This window comes from Macaca nemestrina, chromosome 9 (genome assembly GCF_043159975.1).
Source record: "Macaca nemestrina isolate mMacNem1 chromosome 9, mMacNem.hap1, whole genome shotgun sequence".
Classification (NCBI taxonomy): Eukaryota; Metazoa; Chordata; class Mammalia; order Primates; family Cercopithecidae; genus Macaca; species Macaca nemestrina.
The window spans coordinates 119,402,730-119,422,926 of NC_092133.1; the positions used below are offsets into that span (position 1 = coordinate 119,402,730).

The following is a 20,197-nucleotide window of genomic DNA, read 5'->3' on the forward strand; positions in this document are numbered from 1 at the left end:
TCCAACTATCTGATTGACAGAAAAATCCTATAAGAAGCATGAGGCAAATGAAATATTCTACACAAAGTTTGTTCTAGGAATTGTGTACATGTCTCTGATGAGACAAGTTCTCAGGATATAGACCTGAGGTAGAATCACGTCCATGATGGGAATGTGGGATCAGTTTTGGGTACAGCCTTGGCACCCCATCCTTCATTCTATGAGTGGACTATGTCATAGTTAAAAAATAAATATCTAAAACTAATACAGTATCATTTCTCAAATAGACCAAGGAAAATGGAAAACAAAATAATTCAGCTTTTCATAATATCTGAAAAGATGACATTGATATTGAACAGGGACTTGGTATGGACCACAGGAAGCCAGTCATTGGCCTTGAGTCCACAATCCAAGGTCAGTGGTTCTAAGTGGTAAAGCCAAGGAACGGGAACCCACCTAACGTGTGCTTCAGTCTGTCCTTATCAAGACAGGACAATGGCTGGTATTTCTAATCCTTATCTTACTTGCTTTTGAAATGAAGCAGAGTCTCTTAAGATGGAAAGAAAGGAGAGTCAATCCTACCAGCCAGAGTTAGGAAAGCGTGAGTTGTTTTGTGAAACGGTCATTCCTTGCACATCACATAGGCACCCTGAGAGCCTTGTTCAGCACCGTCTTGGGAAAGCAAAGGCCAAGGCCAGAAGACACAGCTTCTATGGTCCCGGTCCATGCGCTTTCCTGGCCCTCTCGCTAACGAATCTGTAAGGACCATGGCTGGAGAGACCCAGGCAGGAGGCAAGGAGCCAATGTCATTCACCGCACCCACATACCTGGAGTTCTGCCATTATTTTTTCTCCTTCTTCTTCTTCTTCCTCCTCATCCTTTGAGGAGGAGGTAGTGACAGGGGGTGGGGATGGGGTCCAGGCTGAAGCCGGCTCCTCTGCTGGACATTTTGTGGCTCTGGTCTGTGGACTCGGTCCAGCATCTTCACTGCTTGCCTGTGGGAGATTGAAACCATGGATAGTGGCTTAACATCTCCTAAGTGCTAGCGAAAAAGGGACAGATGGTCCCTCACTGCCTATAACACTGGCTTCCTAGATCTTAGCTGAGAAAATAGCTGAAAGGTTATTTTATCCCATTGCATTTAGTTTGGGTTTGTGTTTGCATAAGTTGTCATTTTGATGAATGGATTAAATAATGATAATATAATTGGAACTCCTCAACATTCAGTGTCTTTGATATGGTTTGGCTGTGACCCCACCCAAATCTCATCTTGAATCATAGCTCCCGTAATTCCCATGTGCCACTGGAGGGATCAGGTGGGAGGTAATTGAATCATGGGGGCAGGTCTTTCCCATGCTGTTCTCGTGGTGGTGAGTGAGTCTCACGAGATCTGATGGTTTTATAAAGGGGAGTTCCCCTGCACAATCTCTTTCTTGCCTGCCGCCATGTAAGAAGTCCCTTTGCTCTTCCTTCATCTTCTGCCATAATCGTGAGGCCTCCCCAGCCACATGGAACTGTGAGTCTATTAAACCTCTTTCCTTTGTAAATTACCCAGCCTCAGGCATGTGTTTTTCAGCACCCTGAGAACAGACTAATACAGTCCTCATGAAAGGACCCCCCCATACTCCATCTCTTTGGAAATTGTGTTTTACATTTAACATAAAAGCTAACACTTCGCTAGTTAAGTGGAATCTAAAGCTCATTGAACATCTTTCTGTATAGACTCCCACAACAGTGTCAGCTCACCTCAGTTACCTTTGGAAGATAATCTTTGTTTCCCCCTCCTACCCTCATTTTCAATTTTATGATACCCACATACGAAATAGCTTGTGAGTTGCGTTTCATATTGTTGCAGCTAAAAGTCAAATAAGGATGAAACTCATGGTCTGGGTCTAGTCCAATCATACTGGCTGCCACTGTCCCACCTGTGGTGCTTCCTGGGGATCTTGTGTGGTCGACTCACTAATTCTCTGCCTCACTACTTTTTATGTTCTAACAGACAGAACCTTGTCTAAGGGTATCATCTGAACCCAGAGGCCAGTTTACCAGGGCTTAGCCTATCAGACCTTAGCGGTGATGTTCTCCTTTCTGCCGGTGTAGACCACATCGCCTGACCTCGTGGTGGTGAGTCCCGATCCTGGCAGGTAGCTTCGACGAGGAGGTGGGGGAGGAGGAGGGGGCGACTTCCCCCCCAGCTTTTCCAAGTCCTGTTCTGAATTTGGAGAATCTTCTGGAAAACAGTGCACCATTGCAAGAATAATCTTTTTGCAAGAAAACATCCAGAAAGTCTGGTATATTGCTACAAACTCAATGCAATCTGATTTAAAAATTTTCTGTTCTCTCCATAGAGCAAGGATTAAGTGTATAGACCCTAAAGAGCAACTGGATTTAAATCCCAAAAAGACCCTGCACAAGTTACTAAACCTCTCTCAGTCTCAGTTTTCTCATCTGTTAAATGGGTATTATAATAAACTTTCCTTTGGGGTGTCATTAGGATTGAATGACTTACATACTGAGCTTGGCTTAATGTAAATGCTATGTAAAGTACTACCTATTATTAATATTATTAAATAATATTCTTGTTATGTAAAAAAGCTGAGTAGTACTTGGATAGATTAAAAAAAAATTGGAGCCCAAAGGCAAATCCATAGCCCCCTGCTTGGCCTCCAAAGCCTTCATCCCTCAGTCTGAAAAAATAGCATCAGCAAGAGGGTTTTCTGCTGAAGGTCAATGTCACAGTAGAATCTGGCCTAGGGAGGGCCAGAGAAAAAATGGGATGCAAATGAGAACAAAGTTGGAGAGGAAGTAGATTTGATTTTTTTAATTAAACACAATTTTTAAAATTTTTTTATGTTTTAGATAAGGTCTCACTGTCACCCACTCTGGAATGCAGTGGTGTGATCAAGGCTCACTGAGGCCTTGACCTTCTGGGCTCAGGTGATCCTCCCACCTCAGCCTCCCTAGTAGCTGGCATTACAGGTGTGCACCACAACACCTGGCTAATTTTCTTTATTTTTTTCTTTCTTTATTTTTTTGTAGAGATAGGGTTTTGCATGTTGCATAGGCTAGTCTTGAACTCCTGGGATTAAGCAATCTGTGTGCCTCAGCCTCCCAAAGTGCTGGGATTACAGGTGTGAGCCACTGCACCCAGCCTTTTTTGTTTTATTTTTGAGACGGGGTATTGTTCTTTCACTTAGGCAGAAGTGTAGTGGTGCCATCACGGCTCACCTCAGCCTCAAACTCCTGGGCTCCAGCAATCTTCCTGCGTCAGCCCAGAGTAGCTGGAACTGCAGGTGTGCGCCACCATGCCCAGCTGCTTTTTAAATTTTTGTAGAGATAGGGTCTCACTATGTTGCCCAGGCTGCTCTTAAAGTCCTGACTTCAAGTGATTCCTCCCGCGTTGGCCTCCAAAAGCACTGGGATTACAGACATGAGCCACCATGCCGGCCTTTATCAATTTTCGATCATTATCCATATTCCTCCATTATCCAAATAGTCAGAAAATTCACACAAGGGGAAATACAAATGGTATTTAAAACTCTACACTTAGAAGTTTGCCTCATTAATAAATAAAAATACATTAAAAATGATAATTCCATGACAAATAAATTAAAATGGCAGAAACTAATGTTTACAGGTCACGGATGCTACCTTCACACATTTCTGGTAGCCTGTCCATCACTGGACTGTTTCTGAGACCAACTCAGAGATGCATTGAAAAAGAAAAAACAAGAACATTTGAACTAAGTCAAAATACCTTGGGGAGTAATTTTAAAAGTGATTTATGCAAATTTAAAAAATTGGATAGAATCAAGAGCCAAAATGAGGTAAGTGAACAAAATGTAATATGTTTTTGTTGTTCAGTCATGAGAAGGAACAGTTATGAGACCTGTATGAAACATCAGAGGATTATATGACAAAATTAATAATGAAGCAGAGAGAGCAGAATTAGGCAAGATAAAAACGTGATGAGCTGGCCGGTGGCTCAGGCCTGTAATCCCAGCACTTTGGGAGACCGAGGTGGGTGGATCACCTGAGGTCAGGAGTTCGAGACCAGCCTGGCCAACATGGTGAAACCCCGTCTCTACTAAAAATACAAAAATTAGCTAGGTGTGGTGGTGGGTGCCTGTCATGCTAGCTATTTGGGAGACTGAGGGAGGAGAATTGCTTGAACCCAGAAGGCAGAGGTTGCAGGGAGCCAAGATCATGCCACTGAACTCCAGCCTGGGTGACAGAGTGAGACTCAGTCTCAAAAGAAAAAGGAAAAAAAAAAGTGTGATGAGCTAGGGCATTTTCTCCATCAGAAATTCTCCATGGGAACTGTGGGAGGAAAGTCACCTTTGTGTGAGAAGAGCTGCCCCGCCCAGGACCCTAGACAGACCTGACACAACTGGCAGGTGGGGAAAGGCATAAGAAAAGCCTCTTAGCACAGACGGAGGGGGAGGGCTGCAGTGAGTGGAGCTTTAGGGGATGAACTGGATGAAAACTGGGGAGGAGACAGGTGCAGGTGGTCCTTTGCATCCATGGGTTCCACATCTGTGGATTCAACCAGCTGCAGATGGAAAATATGTATTAAAAAAATTCCCTCCACATCCCAAAAAATAAAACTTGAATTTGCCTTGCGCCAAGTACTATGTTGAATCCACACAAATGAAGTAACGTGTAGACATTGTATTGGGTATCATAAGTAACGTAGGGATGACTGAAAGTACGTGGAGGCAGGCAGTGGAGTCACACAGCTGAGGTGTGCTGGCCCCACAAAGTATATGGGAGGATGTGAGTAGGTTACATGCAAATACCATGCCATTTTATACCAGGAACTGGAACATCCTCAGATTTTGGTATCCGATGGGAGTCCTGGAACCAATCTCCCGTGGATACCAAGGGATGACTCTATAGTGGTTATAAATGGAATCCACTTTAATGTTTCTTGACATGCAAGTCAAGATGGGGATTCCTTTCCAAATTAATTTTAGTTGCTGGATAAGGCACTGTGGAATGTGACACTGAGGAGACATTAGGCTGCAAGTAAAATAACATCTGGGTCCATAATTTTAAGATCAGAATAAGACGCATGGTTTGTAAATGATGGAATATTGAATAGGTTGAGATTCCTAGAAGTTATATTATTATTGACAGGTTGGCATTTAACTTCCATAGTTGAGTTGGTTAAATATATATTCTAATAATTTTGATTAAAAAATGCAATTTTGCCTTATGATCTAATATCCCCTGGTAGCTCATAAAAGCTACCATTTTCTTTCTGTAAGCATACAAAAAGCTCTGGTCTTAAATACAGGCCTAATATTTTCCCAGCTCGTGCGGTGCAGTATCACAAATGCATAGAAAACGCAAATACTAGGAATTTAAATTTTCCTTTATTGGCCATTATTCTAGAATCCTAACACAGAACTCAGCTTCTCTATGGCTAGGGTAAAACAGTAGTAGTGAAATCAAGTGTGGCTCAAGCCTGTAATTCTAGCTACTCTGGAAGCTGAGGCAGGAGGATCGCTTGGGGCCAGAAGTTCGAGACCAGCCAAGGCAACACAGTGAGAAACCTGTCTCTCAAAAAATAAAAAAAAATTAGACACATGCAGTGGTGTGCACATCTATAGCCCTAGCTACTTCTTGGGAGGCTGAGGTGGGAGGATTGCTTGAGCCCAGTAGTTGGACGTTATAGTGAGCTATGATCATACCACTACACTCCAGCCTGGGTGGCAGAACAAGACCCCATTTCAAAAAAAAAAAAAAAAAAAAGAAAGAAAGGAAAAAAAGAGATACTATTAAAGATCTAAGGAACACCAGAATATTTGCTCTTCCAGGTTTTACATTTTATAAGATTTGTAAGAACTGAGACATTGGTTCTGTTGATGAGTATGTCCTGTTGTGGATGGCACCATATTTACCCAAGGCCATGTACCTCCATATGTTCCTGCTGTGGGACCGGACCTTACCTGAAAGTTCCAGCTTGTCCACTGGGGCATCTCCCCTTGGCAGTGGGCCTGCAGCTGGCGGCATCTCCAGATTTGGTATTGACTTCATGATATTGGCTTGAGCTTCTTCTAGGAGCTTCTCAAACTCTTTCCCGTTATAGTGGTCCAGATTTTGCCTTTTTTCCTCCCATTTCTTTTCTGCTTTCTGGAGGAATATAGCAGGTAAAGAAATTTACATGGACACATAGAGGAGAACAACACACACTGGGGCCTTTCAGAGGGTGGAGGGTGGGAGGAGGGAGAGGATCAGGAAAAATAACTAATGGGTACTGGGCTTAAGACCTGGGTGATGAAATAATCTGCACAACGAACCCGCATGACATGTTTACTTATGTAACAAACCTGCACTTCTACCCCTGAACTTAAAATAACATGCTTTTAAAAGTATTTCTTCTACTACCAAGATTTATTTTTTTAGAGGCAGGGTCTCAATCTGTCATCCAAGCTGCGGTGCAGTGGCGTCATTATAGCTCACTGCAGCCTCCAACATCCGGGCTTAAGCAATCCTCCTGCCTCAGCCTCCTGAGTAACTAGGATTACACATGTGAGCCACCACACCTGGCTAATTTTTTTTCTTTTTTTTAAAATAGTGATGGGGTCTGTTATGTTGCCCAGGCTAGTCTTAAACAATTTGCCTCAAGGAATCCTTCTGCCTTGAGTGAGACATGAGTCTATAATCCAAAGTGCTGGGATTACAGGCATGAGCCGCCATGCCCAGCCTAAAATTTTTTTTAAATTGAGTTTTCATTATAGAAGAGATGTCCAAGCAAACGATCAAAACCCACAACACTAAGAACAAAAATCCTGTGTCTTAGAATCACTTCTATCAAGGAATTGCTATATGCCCTCTGGGTCGCGTTGTCTTATAAAATGAGGGAGGAGGTATTATTTAGATGACCCATAAGCTCCTTTAAGTTCTACAACAGAGAGTGATACATAAAATGCATTTTAAAACATCTGTACACTTTTTAAAAGAACATTTTCCTGCGATTTTTGAACTAGCACATTAATAATTCCAAGAGGGCCAGGTGGAAATTCACACCAAGATTAGTGGAACCCCATAACCTAAGAATTGGCAAAGATCATTGAATCAACATATGGGAACTTTGAGGTCCAGTGAGATGAAGAATTTGCCCAAGTTTCATTACATATAAATAATAACCACCACCTCCACCGTTCTAACCCTCTTTTATTTTTTCTTCCTAGCATTGATTACCACCTGGCGTATACGTTTTTTCTGTCTCCTGCTACAAGTAGGTAAGTTTCTTGAGGGCAGAGACTTTGTCTCCTCTGTTCACTGGCTTTCCCCCGAGCCTACGAGGGCCTGGCACATAGCGGGCTCGGTAATCTCTGTTGAATGAATAATGCTCACCCCATTTGTCAGTGGCAGATCTGGCAGAAAAACCCAGGCCTCCATACCTGTGGATCAGGGCATTTTCAGAGATGACTCATATCTCCCGTCAAAGTGTAAAACACACACATCACAATGATCACTATGCCCACTGGGTCCTCAATAGAGATTTGTTAAATAAGAGTGCCATCATACTGACATCCTTTAAATGTTGAGATGTTTAAAGTGGCAAGACATCTTAAGTGACGGGTCTGCCAATGTCTCTTCCTCCCCTGCCCTACTAGGTACTGGGAATAGAATCACACTCCGTCAATCACATTTCCGTACCCTTGTGATATGCATTTTTTAAATAGCTGGCTCTGATCAGGGGCAAGCCAGGGCCCTTGGGACAGACAGAAACCACCTAGTGTTCAGAGGCCCGGAGGCTGTGACTGCGGCTGTGGCAGTTTTGCCAGGTCGTCTTGATATACCCAACCTGAGCTCTCCACTGGTGATTTTCAGTAGAGGCAGGAGGGTTAGGACAAGGTTGCTGGGGATAAAGCAAATGAGTGGAGGAAAAGTTACGTGGCAAGAAGAAAAAGGTAAGTAGAAAAGCCAAATGTGTTATTGGAGCATTGATACCAGCCCTTGATAAAAAGAATATTTCAAAATGTAAGATGTCATTTGATCTCATGGTTTTTAAAACAGGGTCTCACTGTGTCACCCAGGCTATAGTGCAGTGATGGGACCTTGGCTCGCTGAAGCCTTGACCTCCCTGGACCTAGGTGATCCACCCACCTCAACCCCCTGAGTAGCTGGGGCTACAGGCACGTGCCACCACGCCCAGCTAATTTTTGTATATTTTTTTTTGGTAGAGTTGGGATTTTGCCATGTTGCCCAGGCTAGTCTTGAACTCATGTTCCAGTGATCCACCCGCCTCAGCCTCCCAAAGTGCTGGTATTACAGGCATGAGCCACCACACATGGCCTCATGTCATTTGATCTTAAGACCTAGTTTTCTCTTTTCATTCTGACTGCTCTACCGTTCATTCTTAGATGACTACAGTAACTTCTCATCCAGCTCTCTTAATTCTAGACCCACCACCTCAATCAATTCTGTATGTTGTTTCTAGATTAATTTCCAGAAGATGCCATTTAAAAAAAATCATGGATTCAAGCTGCAGCATTTCTCTGACACCTTCCAAATAAACTCCAAACATCATGGACTGGTTTTCAAGCTCTCAAGTCAGTTTCCAGCCCATTTCCCCAGTCTTAGTCCTCGTTCTTGTTCCACTTAGACAGGCTTAGTCATGGTCCCAGACTTTGATCCAGCATGTTAGTATCCTAGAATGTCCTCACCACCCTCCCCTGCTAACCAGGTTCCACTTATCGTCTACATGAGTTGCAGACCCTCCTCAGGCTGCCTTCACCGCAATGGAGTGCTTGAAGCTGTCCTGGCCCAGATAGCTGATTGTCACATCTCTTCCCAACTTCAGCAGCAGTGGTGTCATGTCGTAACTTGAAATCAGCCATGGTTGCGATATTTACACCATGGAAATTGGCAAATGCCACACATAGAGTAGCCCCCCCGCCTACCCCCCACCACAGCCGGTACCAGAGAGCTGGTTGTTAAACATTTACCAGCACACCACTGCCTCACCTTCCTACAGGCTAGATGTCTCATCCTTCTCTGAAACCAGATGACCTATCTCTTCACCTGGCCACTGAATCCCACTTCCACTTCCAAAACTCTGTCTCTGATCCATACACAATTATGTCATCATCCGGCCTATAAATGCTTTGAGGGAAAGGCCCATGTATCAGACTCCTTTATGGGGTTATGAGAAATGGAAATAGGACTCTACCTCGATAGACACTGCCCTGTTCTTGGCACTCACACTGTGGATTTCTTCAATGAACAAGCTCTGCATGGCAGACCCATTCATGGGTGTCTGTGGGGACTGCGGAGCCTGCAATGTCTGCAGGGTGGGGCTTACTTCCTGGGGGACGGCGGGGGAGCTGGCCACATGAGGCAAGTTCTGAGCAGGGTTCAGCAGGGCCACGGAGTGCTGCGAGGGCTGGATGGCCACAGGGGAGCTCTGTGCGTGGTGAACCGTCATGCCGGACAAAGGCACCACTTCTGACTTCGCATCGCCAGGGGCACCTGTGCTGTGGAAGGGCTGGCTGGAGGTGTGGGCTGCCTCCTCGTGGCTCTTCAGGACTTCTGCGGCCGTGGCCTTTTCCATAGCCATGTACTGTGCGGCTTGGGCTGCGTCCGTGCCTTTCAGGAGCCCGTCAGTGACATGTCTAGGAGAAACCATGCACAGCAGCATTAACCCTCATGCCACTTTCTCATGGTGGCATACTTGCAAGCTATGTCATCCCAAAGCCAGGTGAGAGTCACACATCCCAAAGCTCAGAGTAGCTGCTTAGGGACCTGTATGGAAATATCTCTTTCTGCTGGTGCTGTTGTACTCAGACCCTTGCCACTCCATCATTGTTTGGGGGTGGGTAGAAGAAAATGAGCCATGAGTCTAACATCAGCCTCTCTTAACTCCTCCACCACCCGATTCTGGCCTATGCAGCCCTCAAATACGCTTAGTTCTAAGCCAAAAGTTTGCTTATTCCCTCCTGCTTTCACTGCCAAGCATCTTGGGAGGGCAGCCCTCACTCTAATTCCTTCTGTTTGCTCTTCTGTATCTCAGCCTGTTGCTCACTGGCTTCCCTACCTGGATTCAGCCAAGTCTTGCCACAAGGTACACAGTGACTCCAAATCTAACAGTCGTGTTTACTCCTCAACTTCCTTTGGTGTTTGGAGTCATTTGAAGCTATATATCCCTCCCCACCTCACACATGATATAGTGGAAAAGGGTGTCTGGTGTCAGATCTGTGTTTGAATATCAGTTATTTAATATTGTATATAACGTTGAGAACTTCGCCTCTTTAAGCCTCAGGTACTTTTGCATAAAATGTAATGATGAAGATGGAGATGACGATGGTGATGCTAATGACTTCCTCAGGGCCTGTTGTTAGGACTAACATTAAGATTGTAAAGTTATGTGTGAGACAATGTCAAACATGGTACTTGACCTCTAATTTTTAATTAGGCCCTCATCCCCTTTGTATTATATTACTTTTTTTCATTTGAACAAAACCATTGCATTCTATAACTCTTCTGCTACTCACTGCTCTTTCTTTTGCTGTTTACTTTTTTTTTTTACCCCAATCCCTTAGATTCTTAAAGATCCCCGAGGATTTGTTCTCTCCTTTCCCTATCATTCTGCCTTAACCATCTCTTCCATTTTCTTTTCTTTTCTTTTAAGAGACAGGGCCTCTCTCTGTTGCCCAGGCTGGAGTGCAGTGACTCAATCATAGCCCACTGCAGCCTCAAACTCTTAGGCTCAAGAGATCTTCCGGCCTCAGCCTCCTAAGTAGCTGGGACTACAGGTGCACACCATCCTTCCTGGCTCATTTTTAAAATAATTTTTTGTAGAGATGGGGTCTTGCTCTGTCACCCAGGCTGGAGTGCAGTGGTGTGATCATAGCTCACTGCAGCCTTGAGCTCCTGGACTCAAGGGATCTCCCGCCTCAGCCTCTTGAGTAGCTGGGATTACAAGCACGCACCACTGCAACCAGTGATCGTTCCCATTTTCAATAATCATCTCCATGAAGGTGACTTCATGCTCTGTCTCCCAAGCTGGAGTGCGGTGGTACAATCTTGGCTCACTGTAGCCTCCACCTCCTGAGTTCAAGTAATTCTCCTCCCTCAGCCTCCTAAGTAGGTGGGATTACAGGCGCGCCACTGTCTATAATTCCTACGGGAATTCACTATGTTGGCCAGGAGGGTCTCGAACTCCTGACCTCAAGTGATCCACCCACCTCGGCTCCCAAAGTGCGGGGATTACAGGCGTGAGTCACTGTGCCTGGCCAGTGAAGGTGCTTTTGGCAACACAAATTTTGCATGCATATGTGTTTTCAGTGAGTGTGGAGTATTGGAATTTTCTTTCTTCTTTTTTTTTTTGAGACGGAGTCTCGCTCTGTTGCCCAGGCTGGAGTGCAGTGGCCAGATCTTAGCTCACTGCAAGCTCCGCCTCCCAGGTTTACACCATTCTCCTGCCTCAGCCTCCCGAGTAGCTGGGACTACAGGCGCCCGCCACCTCACCCAGCTAGTTTTTTTTTTTCTTTTTTTTTTCTTTTTTTGTATTTTTTTAGTAGAGACTGGGTTTCACCATGTTAGCCAGGATGGTCTCGATCTCCTGACCTCAAGTTCCGCCCGTCTCGGCCTCCCAAAGTGCTGGGATTACAGGCTTGAGCCACCGTGCCCGGCCTGAAATTTTCTTTTCAGTGAAAGTCCTGAATTTCTTTTGGTCTTTACTCCACTGTGACCTCTTTGATGAGCAGGTTTACCTTTAGTAAGGGAGCCTGGCCCAAGCCACTCAAAAGGCTTTGTTTCTCTTTTCTAGGCAGGACCAACAATCTCACAGATACTCCTTCAGGAGGTCACTTAAGAAAGACTTTGTTTACTTCTATTACATTTCTTTGAACTGAATTTATCTATGCCCCTGAAGTGAAAGAGGCGAATAAACTATTTCAATTTTTCAACTTCAAAATATTATTTTAAAAAACCCACCTTCAAATGATTTTTTTTTTTTTAAAGAAATGGCGTCTTTCTCTGTTGCCCAGACTGGAGTGCAGTGGCTCAGTCATAGCTCACTGTAACCTCATACTCCTGGGCTCAAGGGCTCCTTCTGCCTCTACTTCCTGAGTGGCCACCACAGCTGGCCTTTCAGATGATTTTAAAGCAATGTTTATTGTGTCTATTAATTTTAAACCCTAGGATGGGCTCCACCTAACAATCCTGTGTTGAAGAATTAGAAGCTCAAGCCATGTTGCAATAAAAGTTCAAGCGTGAGAAGGACTTGGGGCTTTTCCTCAGGACACTGGATATGTCCTGGGAGCATGGTGGAAGCCTGAAGTCCCAAACCTCCACTCTCGCTTTCCCAGCACACCCCCTCCGCAGGCCACCCCCAGCACGGTAAGGGCCCGGTCACCTCCGCAGCAGGGTCAGGATGTCTGTCATGCTGCGCACACGCTTCAGGAGACTGTCCAGCTTGTGTGGCTCCTCCTTCAGAAACCGCACGGCCTCCACTTCTATGCGCAGGATGGCTCGCATCTTGTTTTGTAAGGTTGGAAATTCTCCTGCAGGCCAAACCAGCAGGTGAATTGGAGGAGAAAAAGCCGGAACGACAACCCTCATCCCACACTCCGATACTGGACAGAGAATTGCAGAGTTCACAAGCCACAGGGCGGTTCACACATCTTCAGGTGGCAGTGGGTTAAGAGCACAGAGGAGCATTGGAGAAAGTCACCTTGGGCAAGGGTAAAGCTCCTCTAGGCCTGTTTCCTGTCTGTGTATTTGGGATAAAGCCAATAGACCATTAGGGTTATTATTATTACTTTGTAATTTGACTGATTGATGGGGTCTCTGTCTGTCACCCAGGCTGGAGTGCAGTGGCATGATCGGAGCTCACTGGAGCCTCAAACACCTGGGCTCAAGCGATCCTCCTGCCTCAGCCTCCTGTAGAGCTGGGACAATTTAGGTGCTGCACACCACCATGCCCAGCTAATTAATTTTTTTTTTCTTTTTTTGAGATGGAGTCTCGCTCTGTCACCCAGGCTGGAGTGCAGCAGCATGATCTTGGCTTACTGTAACCTCTGCCTCTTGGGTTCAAGTAATTCTCTTGCCTCAGCCTCCTGAGTAGCTGGGACTACAGGTTTGCGCCACCACACCCAACTAATTTTTGTATTTTTAGTAGAGATGGGGTTTCACTATGTTAGCTAGGCTGGTTTCGAATTCCTGACCTCAGGTGATCTGCCCGCCTCGGCCTCCCAAAGTGGCATAAGCCACTACACCTGGCCAGAAAAAAACTTTTTTTTTTTTTTTTTTAAGAGATGAGGTTTTGTTATGTTTCCTAGGCTGGTCTTGAACTCCTGGCCTCAAGCAATTCTCTTGTGTTGGCCTCCCAAAGTGCCAGGATTGCAGGCATGAGCCACCATGCCTGGTTACAGGATTTTTATTTTATTTTATTTTTTGGGTTTTTTTTTTTTTTGAGACAAGGTCTCACTCTGGCACCCAGGCTGCCAGGCTGGAGTGCAGTGGTGCAATGATGGCTCACCATAGCCTTGATCTTGCAGGCTCAAGAGATCCTACCACCTCAGCCTCCTGAGTAGCTGGTACCACAGGCATGCACCACCACACGTGGCTATTTTGTTTGTAGAAATGGGGGTCTCTCTATGTTGCCCAGGCTGGTCTTGAACTCCTGGGTTCAAGTGATCCTCCCACCTTGTGTTTTTAATGAGTTTGGCACATGCATCCTGGTGCACTGTAAGAGCCTAGCAAATAGAAAGTGTTACTGGAATCATTTAGTGTGAAATCTTACAGCACCCACTATAATATCAGCACCAGGAAGAGGGGGATGTTTGTGCTCTGGGATATCCCAGGTGCCCAGAACAATGCCCGGCACATGTAGGTGTTTAATAAATACTTGCATATATGAATGAATCCTTCTCTACGTGGCAGATTTTTAAACACCCCAGGAAAGAGAGTTCAGACTCCTCCCCTGGCGCAGCACAAAGCTTACCTTTCAGGGTAGCTACAGCCTCTCCCACTTGACGCAGGAGGAAAGCCCCATCTTCCACGTCTTTCAGAGTAACCAATCGGCTGGCTGCCGTGGAGTCCTTCAAGTCTTCAACAAAGTCTTCCAGCTCGCTGCGGGAGCAAGGACAGCAGCACAGAGAGCTGAACACCGGGCCTCACAGAGGAAGTGCGGGGCCGAGTGCCGGTCTGAGCCTCTGATTTTGTATAGAGTCCCAGCCCCTCCCCTGCCCCTCCCCTGCCCCTCCCCTGCCTCTCCCCTGCCTGTCATGTGGTGGTAGTGGAGAGGGGACGCTCATCTTTAACAGTGGCTGGGAACATTTCGCAATGGTGTGAGGCAGGTACAAGGAGGTTTTTCCAGGGAGTGTTCCACATTGGCCCAAGGGACGATTGTGCCTGGCTAACAGAGGGCCCAGTCTTTATATTCAATGGTGCTGATGCTAGCAGAGGGACGGAGGGAGGGATAGGTGGAAGGAGGGGGAGGGTGGGGGGGGGGGAGAGAGAGAGAGAGAGAGAGAGAGAGAGAAAGAGAGGGAGACCGACCTGTGGTGCAGTAAAACGAGAAGCCCACATTGATTAATATCAGGCTTCTCAACTTTAGCATTTGACATTTTGGGCCCGCGTAATTCTTCGTTGTGGTGTGAGGAAACTGCACGGTAGGATGTTCAGCAGCCCCCTGGCCTTCATCTACTCAATGCCAGTAGCAACCTTGCCTACCCCAACTTGTGACAAACTAGAATGTCTCCAGACCCAGACACTGTCCAATGTCCCTGGGGAAGGGCGAGCAAAATTGCCCCTAAATGAGAACCTCTGGTTTATACTGATTGTCCCATCAACAAGGATGAGCGCTTTCTTCTCCAGGCTACCAAGAGAAGAAATGACTGCAGAAAACAAAAATGACGACAGATGTGGTGTCTGTCGATAGAGGGGGATGCTAGCTCCAAGAGAGGGAGATCGAGGTCTCACCCTTGAGAAAACAGTAACCTCCTTGGGCACATTACTAACCCCATCCTAAACACCTACACATCTAAAAGAGAAAAATCTCTCTCGAGGACGCAGGGAAAAAGAACTTTCGGAAACGCAGACCGTTTCGGAAATGGCGACCACTAGGGGGCGGTAAGTGAACAGCGATCCCACCTCCTGGAGCCCGGAGTGTGGAGCCAGCATCCGAAAGAGAAAAAGGAATGCACGGCGTCATCTGCAAACAGATGGCCCTCGAAGGCCCTTTCCACTTAGGTGGGCAAGTGGATAGAGCTCTGGGTCACATGGCAGCTGCGGGAGGGGTTCAGGCAGGATGCCACATGTATTCAACAGGATCCCAGGGAAAATGACAAATTCCTCCACTGCAAGAAGTGGGATGGAGTTTTTGGTCATGTCTTTCATTCTGTTATGAAAAATAAACCAAAATTGCTTGTGGTCATTTCAGATGAAATGATGCTACTTCAGGACCAGAGGGGGAAAGCCTCATCTGCTCATTGTCCACGTCTGTGAACTATGGAAAGGGGCTCAGTGTTCTGTGAACACACCCGCGGGAAACTTCCTACAGCTATTGCATTCTTGACAGGAAGAGATTGTGCCACCCCACTGAAGGGCTCTAAATATGGTAACTTCGTGTGGAAAAGTTCTTTTCCATTGCATAACCAAACAGAATGACTTCCCTGCATTGACTGGACACAGTGTCCAGTCCTGCAAAGCTTTGCTGGAAGAGCTAAGACACAAATATTATCCTGGTTCCGTTAACAACCAACATGTAGGTCAGTGTGTAATTAATACTGCAAGGGACTGTCAGCTGACTCAAAGTCAGCCTGCCTAGAATTCTGTTTTCATCTCTTCTATACAATATACCTCTTGGATTTCACAACCTTGCATACAGAGGCTCTTAAATTTCACAGCTTTGTGGAATATACAGAAATGTATATTGATACGATGGTACACAACAATGTCACTTCTATGCAAATGTTTATGATACCTACTTTAGATAAAACATTAAAATTCAAATTTATTAATTCAAAAATGTAAGAGAGACATGGGGCTAAAATGAATGCTGGAAATACATTTTTGACATGGTAATCAATATGACTTTTGAAATACCAGCTTCGCTCCACAGAATGTCAGATATTCATAGATGTTACAGTTTATAGCATTCTATTTGTTTAAGTTGCTTTTCATCCTAGTGTTGTTAAAAGGAAGCATCCAGTTTGTTGGAATATATTTCACCTGACTATTATTAGAAGACTAATTATTATTTTCATGTAGAAATTATCTAGACCCAATTTCTTTTCATAGTTTTATTTTTTATTTTTATTTTTAGAAAAAGTCTCTCTCTGTCACCCAGCCTGGAGTGCAGTGGCCCGATCTTAGCTCACTGCAACCTCCGTCTCCCGGGTTCAAGTGATTCTCTTGCCTCAGCCTCTTGAGTAGCTGGGATTACAGGTGCCTGCCACTATGCCCAGCTGATTTTTGTATTTTCAATACAGATGGGGATTCGCCATGTTGGCCAGACTGGTCTCTAACTCCTGACCTGAAGTGATCCACCCACCTCGGCCTCCCAAAGTGCTGGGATTATAGGTGTGAACCACTGTGCCCGGCCCATCTCGTCATAGTTTTAGACCCAAATTTAATCTCTCTGCCTTCTGAATGGCTCACCAGTAATTCAACCTAACATTAGTTGCATATAAGTCTCCACAAGGAGGCTTATATTCTAGTGCTTGGAATAAGAAGGACAAGGAGGAAAAGGAGAACGAGGAGGGAGAGGGGAAGGAAAGAGGGATATTGCTGTTCTGGTATTCCAGAGTTGAAATTCCTGGCTTTTAAAAAATAAGCTCTTTTTAAAAATCGACGCATACTAGTTGTGAGTTTTGAGGTACATGTGATAATTTAGTACATATAATTTGTACAGATCAAATCAGTGTACTTGGGATATCTGTCACCTTAAATATTTGTCTTTTTTTCATGCTAGAAACATTCTAGTTCTTCTCTTCTAGCTATTTCCAGCTGTCTTTTATAACCTGCTCTCTTGTCATTCAGATCTAGCCATCCAATCAGTTAATCTGCTTTATACCTTATAGAAGGAAAATTTACACTATCATTATTAAAAGGATATATATATATATAGTTATTTTTAATTGCTTTTTTTTTTTTTTTTAAACAGGGTTTTGCTCTGTTATCCAGGCTGGGATGCAGTGGTGTGATCATGCAGCTTTGACCTGCCAGGCTCAAGCCATCCTCCTACCTCAGCCTCCTGAGTAGCTGGGACCACAGGTGTGTGCCACCATGCCCGGCTAGGGTTTAGTTTTTATTTTTAATTTTTATTTTGTAGACATGGGGTCTCCCTATGTTCCAATGTTGCCCAGGCTGGTCTTGAATTCCTGGGCTCAAGCGATCTTTCCACTTCAGCCTCCGAAAGTGCTGGGGTTGCAGGCAAGAGCCACTGTGCCCAGCCAAAAGGATATATATTTCAAAAGGTGTTTTAAAGAAGAATTTTGAGAGCTAGTCGTAGGTGGTGAATACCATAGGACGTTTTGCATTTGACTTCATTCTTACTTTCACTGCTTGGTTCAGGCCTCATTGCCTTTTGCCTGACGGAGACAGTAGCTTCCCATATGGTCTCCGAGTCACTGATCTATTTTCCCCTCAATCAGTCCCGCACATGATCACCAGAGGGACCTCGCTCCAATACAACTCTAGCTTTGCTACTTCCTTGACCAAAAACAAAAACCAAAAAAACCCAAACACTCAGTGTCTTCCTCATCGTTCTAGGCAGTAACTCTCAAATGTGAAGGTGCTTCAGAATCACCAGCTTTGTTTGTAAACTGCAGATTCCTAAGCTCCATCCACAGAAATTGTGAATCCGGGGTTGAACCCCAGAACTTTCAAGAAAAGCCAGAAATCCAGATTTCTCTTAAAGAATCTTCCAATCTCTGTAGGCACAGCCCAGACAGGCATCAAGCAGGTACGTGAGGCCTTGAGTATGGTCTAAGATACAGGAAGTCAGTGTGCAAATGGAATGGCACTCCCCAAATATGGGATGTGTATCTTGCACCCAACTCTCCTGCCTAACTGGACTGCTACCCAGTTCTCCAAAGATATCTTGCATTTTCCAGGCCAGAAACTTGTTGGTTTGCAGGGTTCTACTGCCCGGAAGTCCTTCCCTGTCTAGCCTCTGCTGATGCCATCTCCCCATCTTCGAGGCCATCTCAGTTGAGTTTAACCATTTCTTTCTTTTTTTAGAGATTGGGTCTTGCTGCAATATCCATGCTGGAATGCAGTGGCGCAGTCATAGCTCAATGCAGCCTTGAACTCCTGGGCTCAAGCGATCTTCCTGCTTCAGCCTCCTGAGTAGCTGAGATTACAGGTGCATGACACCACACCTGGCTGATTTTTTATTTTTAGTAGAGTCAGGGTTCTGCTATGTTGCCCAGGCTGTTCTTGAATTCCTGGTCCCAAGTGATCCTCCCACCTCAGCCTCCCAAACTGCTGGGACTATACGTGTGAACCATTGTGCCCAGCCTAACAAACCATTTCTGAAACTACTATGTGCTAGATACTGTGTGTGGCCTGTAGGTCATACAAAGAATGACTTCATTCAGGTTAAGTCTTCCTGATCCCTGGGTTAGTCTCTCTTTTGTGTGGGTACAACTGGTACCTGTAAATCCCGTGTTTGGAGCTACACTCCTATTTATCAGGTTGGCTTTGCTAGACTGAAGATTCTTCAGGGCTCTTTGCATATCTTACTCATCTGTGGCCTTCCCACAAATCCAACCAGATAAAGCCCTCTTATGATATGTTCGTTCCATTACTTTTTCTATCTCATTCCTATGCTAGGCTGTAATCTCAGAGTATTATTGAGATTAAAGATGACTTTTCTAGGCCAGAAGTGAGAATTATTTCAGCTAACCAATAAACACAATTTTTTTAAAAAAGAAATTTACTGACCGGGCATGGTAACTCACGCCTGTAATCCCAACACTCTGGGAGGCTGAGGCAGGTGGATCACCTGAGGTCAGGAATTTGAGACCAGCCTGACCAATATGGTAAAACCCTGAATTTATTAAAAATACAAAAATTAGCCAGGTGTTATGGCGTGCACCTGTAATCCCAGCTACTCAGGAATCTGACATAGGAGCATTGCTTGAACCCAGGAGGCGGAGGTTGCAGTGAGCCGAGATCATGCCACTGCACTCCAGCCTGGGCAACAGAGCAAGACTCCATCTCAAAAAAATTTTTTTCATAATTTTGTTGGAAATTTTATATAAACGTTATTAAAAGGATAAATGTTTTTATTTTTATTTTTACTATTATTTTTTGAGACGGAGTTCTGCTCTGTCACCCAGGCTGGAGTGCAGTGGCACAATCTCGGCTCACTGCAACCTCCCCCTCCTGGGTTCAAGCAATTCTCTTGCCTCAGCCTCCTGAGTAGCTGGACTATAGGCATACACCACCATGGCCAGCTATGTTTCTTTGTATTTTTAGTAGAGACAGGGTTTCTCAATGTTGGCCAGGCTGGTCTCGAACTCCTGACCTCAGGTGATCCGGCTGCCTCGGCCTCCCAAAGTGCTGGGATTACAGGTATGAGCCACTGTGCCCAGCCAGGATATGCATTTTAAAAGAAGTTTTAAAGAAGAATCTGGAGACCTAGTTTTAGATAATTGGGCTGTCACAAAAACATTTCAGACAAATAACAGCCTTACCAACTCATGGTGGGTGATTAACTCTGCCTATAAATGTGTGAACTAAGTAGAATTTTGGAAGCTATTTTGAGATGTGGATGAACAGCGGCCTGATTTAATTTATTAGGAAAAGAATAACTCAAATTGAAGTTTTTTTTTTCCCCCCTCTAGACTGCTGAGAGGGACACTCTAATTTTAATCAAACACATTAGGTTGGTATCCAGGGTGATATGAGCCACAGCTCCAACAGGAGATAGGTGATTGAACACAATGCTTTCCATCATGGAAACCTCTTCTCATTATGGCCATGAGAAGAGTTTGCAAATTGTTCCCTTGCAATCCCAATTTGAGAGATTTAAGTTTTCCAAGAAACAAGAGAATTATCAACACTGGAGAAACCCCTCAAAATTACTATTCATTATACTAAAAGGTGAGATAGTTCTATGATAAATCTTCATTGCATACCAAAATATACAATTACCATAAAAGATGTGCCTGCCTGCTGATGGGGGAGTAATAAAATTCTGCTCATTTCAATAGTAGGAATTGATAGATGCTTTCAATAAGAACCT

The 20,197-nt window shown here is 44.8% G+C and overlaps 1 protein-coding gene across 29 annotated transcripts in view; it reads right to left on the reverse strand.

The window, feature by feature from the left end:
- LOC105480028 (KIAA1217 ortholog) overlaps positions 1 to 20,197 on the reverse strand; it is a 910,528-nt gene that overhangs the window by 12,953 nt on the left and 877,378 nt on the right. For 23 of the 29 annotated variants that reach the window (XM_071070358.1, XM_071070357.1, XM_071070374.1 and 20 more), the window contains 6 exons: positions 13,943 to 14,070; positions 12,353 to 12,500; positions 9,167 to 9,608; positions 5,934 to 6,117; positions 2,046 to 2,209; positions 807 to 974 (listed from right to left, as the gene is read on the reverse strand). In XM_071070358.1, the coding sequence (XP_070926459.1) occupies positions 807 to 974; positions 2,046 to 2,209; positions 5,934 to 6,117; positions 9,167 to 9,608; positions 12,353 to 12,500; positions 13,943 to 14,070 (1,234 nt within the window). The remainder of the gene's footprint in view (positions 1 to 806; positions 975 to 2,045; positions 2,210 to 5,933; positions 6,118 to 9,166; positions 9,609 to 12,352; positions 12,501 to 13,942; positions 14,071 to 20,197) is intronic. The other 6 variants (XM_071070371.1, XM_071070349.1, XM_071070361.1 and 3 more) reach the window with 3 other exon arrangements.